The 2,894-nt window shown below is 48.4% G+C and overlaps 1 protein-coding gene across 1 annotated transcript in view; it reads right to left on the bottom strand.

Moving 5' to 3' along the window:
- SLC16A5 (solute carrier family 16 (monocarboxylate transporter), member 5) overlaps positions 1 to 2,071 on the bottom strand; it is a 7,576-nt gene extending 5,505 nt beyond the window's left edge. The window contains exon 1 of the mRNA XM_009323753.1: positions 1,852 to 2,071. Coding sequence (XP_009322028.1) covers positions 1,852 to 2,071 — 220 coding nt within the window. The remainder of the gene's footprint in view (positions 1 to 1,851) is intronic.
- Between the last annotated feature and the right edge of the window lie 823 nt (positions 2,072 to 2,894).

The following is a 2,894-nucleotide window of genomic DNA, read 5'->3' as shown; positions in this document are numbered from 1 at the left end:
GGATGGTACTGCTGTTTAACCAACCCAAGTGGCCAGAAGTCGTAAATTGAACACTCCAAAATAATGAGATCGGCTCTAAAAATCTTAAGGGTTTTTCATTATTTGCCCCTGTTAACTTGCTTTCTAGGTTTCAAACATTTTTTCTCACTTGCCTGGGGCTTTTGTGCTTTCCTTTGCAAAAATACTTCCAAAAAAAGTGCTGCATTTGTATGAGTGCCATCCAGAGAGTTACGTGTGCATGAATAGCTAGGAGCAGGAACCTGTAAGAGCCTGAACTCTTGCATTTCCCCTTTTGGAGACAGCCATAGGATCCTGAGGTTTCTCAAATGATTCTTATAACAAAATAAGCATTAATCACTCTTACCTAAGAACATAGCAAGGGTAATGAGATATGTGTGGCTTAATAAGTTATGAGCTATTGTCTGCACTGTGCCCTTCCCCGTTTCCTTCCACAGCTCTGCTGAGCTGATGTTAGCTCTCCTGTGTGGGACCTTCTCACTGCACTGACCACTCTGAGGATGGGCTGCTCTGTCCATCCACCTTCCTGTTCACGAATTTTTGCAACAAATATATTTTTTTTCCCCCTTCAGTTCCTCTGAATTAAAAAGAATAAAGGAGAAGAAAAGAGAGAAGCACCTTTAAGAGACACTGGTGACATAGCAGAATGCAATTTTGGAAAAGGTTTAAGTGCCAAGGTGATGGATGTAACCGGAGAACCTGAATCAAACAGAGCCTGGCCCACCGCAAAGGAGATCAGAAGTTGCAGCAAAAGCCATACATGCCAACTCTCTCTCCCATGTCAGGTGGCTGTCAGCCAAGTCCTGCACAGGAGAGACCGAACCCGCTGCAGCCTTCGCATCAGCATGACTCAGGGCTCTGTTTTTTTCTTCATACTATACTGTCACCTTTCACCAGGGTTGGAAGGGGGCAGGTATGAACTCAAAGAGCAGCTCAGATACATGGGCATCACTGGATACTTTGCTTCTTTTGCCTAGGTGGGGTTTGGGAGGTCTGTTTATCAAATAAGCTCAGGAGCTGCACGTGGAGGGGTCAGCAGCAACGTGGATTGCTCATTGGGAAGTCCTCGAGCTGCTGGGGATTTGTTTTTCTCTTCTATGCAGAAATATCAGTCTGGGTGGGGGATCTGGGGAATCTGTCCTGTGCAGCTCCCACATTTTCTCTGGGGGAAAAAACAACCAACCAGTGATTCACTCCGCTATCCGCAAAGCACAACCCTCCTTCCACCCCCCCCTTCACCTGGAGGGTGCTGCCTGACCCACATTCTGCATTAATCCAGCTATGCTCACGTTCACCCTGATGCCTGCTTGGGTGTGCACTCTATGCCACCGCCCAAGGAGTTGCTTTTAACACTCTGCCTCAGCTAGCAGCCTGGAGGAGCTTGGCTTTTGGCATCTTTTCAGCCATGAAGAACACAGTTGTCATGTGGCACATGGAAGGAGATGTGCTCTCGTGGACAGAAGAATCAAGAAAGCACTGAAGCTCCAGCGCTACCTGCCAGCTTATTCAAAGAGCTGCTATGAGAAATAATTAAGTTCTCGCTTGTCTGGAGAAGCTGGGCTGAGAAAGGGATTCACCTTCTTTGACCAAGGGCCTTGATTGTCTCTTAGAGAGGCAAAAGGGAGCTTGGTATGCGTGGACATGTAGCTTTGGACTGTGTGATCAAAGTGGCTGGGAGATGCTGTTCACTGCTGACCAGCCAGTCTGCTCAGACCTCCCGGTCCCTTCCACCGTCTGCCTTAATGAAATGCTAGAAGTGCCCTCGTTATGGCCCCTCATCAGCAACACAACCGCAGGAGGTGGTGGAGGGCATTCCCTGCGGCCATTACTTACCGCCTCCGTGCAGCACGGCCACCATGATGGACGGGAACCACGACGTCTCGCTATTGCTGGCCTGGAACTCATGCTGGAGGTCCGTGAAGAAGACACCGATGCAGGAGGGGAAGCCCAGCGTCAGTCCCTGCAGCAGCACTGCGGCGAGCAGGACCATCCATGCCCATCCCTGGTCCTGGGACTTGGCAGCTTCGCGTGCTGCTGCTCCTCCTTGGGACATGATGGCTTCTTTCTTCTAAGCTAGCCTGCTGAGGAGGGTAGTGCAGCTACCATGCAACCCTCAGCCCAGCGAATGGACCTACGGAGAAGGGCTGGTGGTATTCCCGAGGCTCAGAGGCACCAGTGCGTCCCATACCTTTTGCAGCTGACACTCTAGACTTCTTGCTCTGCATTTCTTCTAGCACCTCCCTTCCTTCTCACTACAGGATCCTGGCAACAGATTGCTTGAGAAACAACTGCCTTCCCCTTTTATAATTTCACAAGACTGTGACCACAGCCAGGTACAGAACAGGACCACGCCTCCTCCGAGGTATGAATTGGCCTTACCTAGTTCCCGCCCTTATTTTCCCTTTCACCTGCTTTCATCATATGGAGTCCCCTTGCTGGCAATTGCTAAGGTCACTCAGTCCTCGTGCTGAGAAGAGAAGGAAAAACTCTGCAAATGCCAAGAAAAATAGAAACATATAAAGCTTGCATGTTGCAGCAGAGCTCAGTGTGACCCTCTCAGGAAAACTGCACCTACCTACAAAGTGCTAGTGGTGAAAAAACATTTTTAAAACCGTTAATTAGGATCCGGTGATTGCAGATAGGCTTTTGCTTTACCTCTGTTTAGTTCTAGAGCTTCTTCTGAGAGATCCCAGTTTTGATTTCTTTGAGACCAGCAGCATGAAACGTATAGCAATAGCATTTCCCATCCTCTCCACATGAATAAACATGCATTAAAAAAAAAAAAATCTTTGGCAGCTGGATGTGCTCAAAGAAAGTGCCCATAAGGTCACTGCACAGTGCAATATTTATTTAGCACTCAAAGAGTGTTTTCCCTA

The sequence above is a fragment of the Pygoscelis adeliae genome, unplaced genomic scaffold (genome assembly GCF_000699105.1).
Source record: "Pygoscelis adeliae isolate BGI_AS28 unplaced genomic scaffold, ASM69910v1 Scaffold75, whole genome shotgun sequence".
Classification (NCBI taxonomy): domain Eukaryota; kingdom Metazoa; phylum Chordata; class Aves; order Sphenisciformes; family Spheniscidae; genus Pygoscelis; species Pygoscelis adeliae.
The sequence above is the reverse complement of the archived record's forward strand: the minus strand, read 5'-3'. Positions and strand labels throughout refer to the sequence as shown.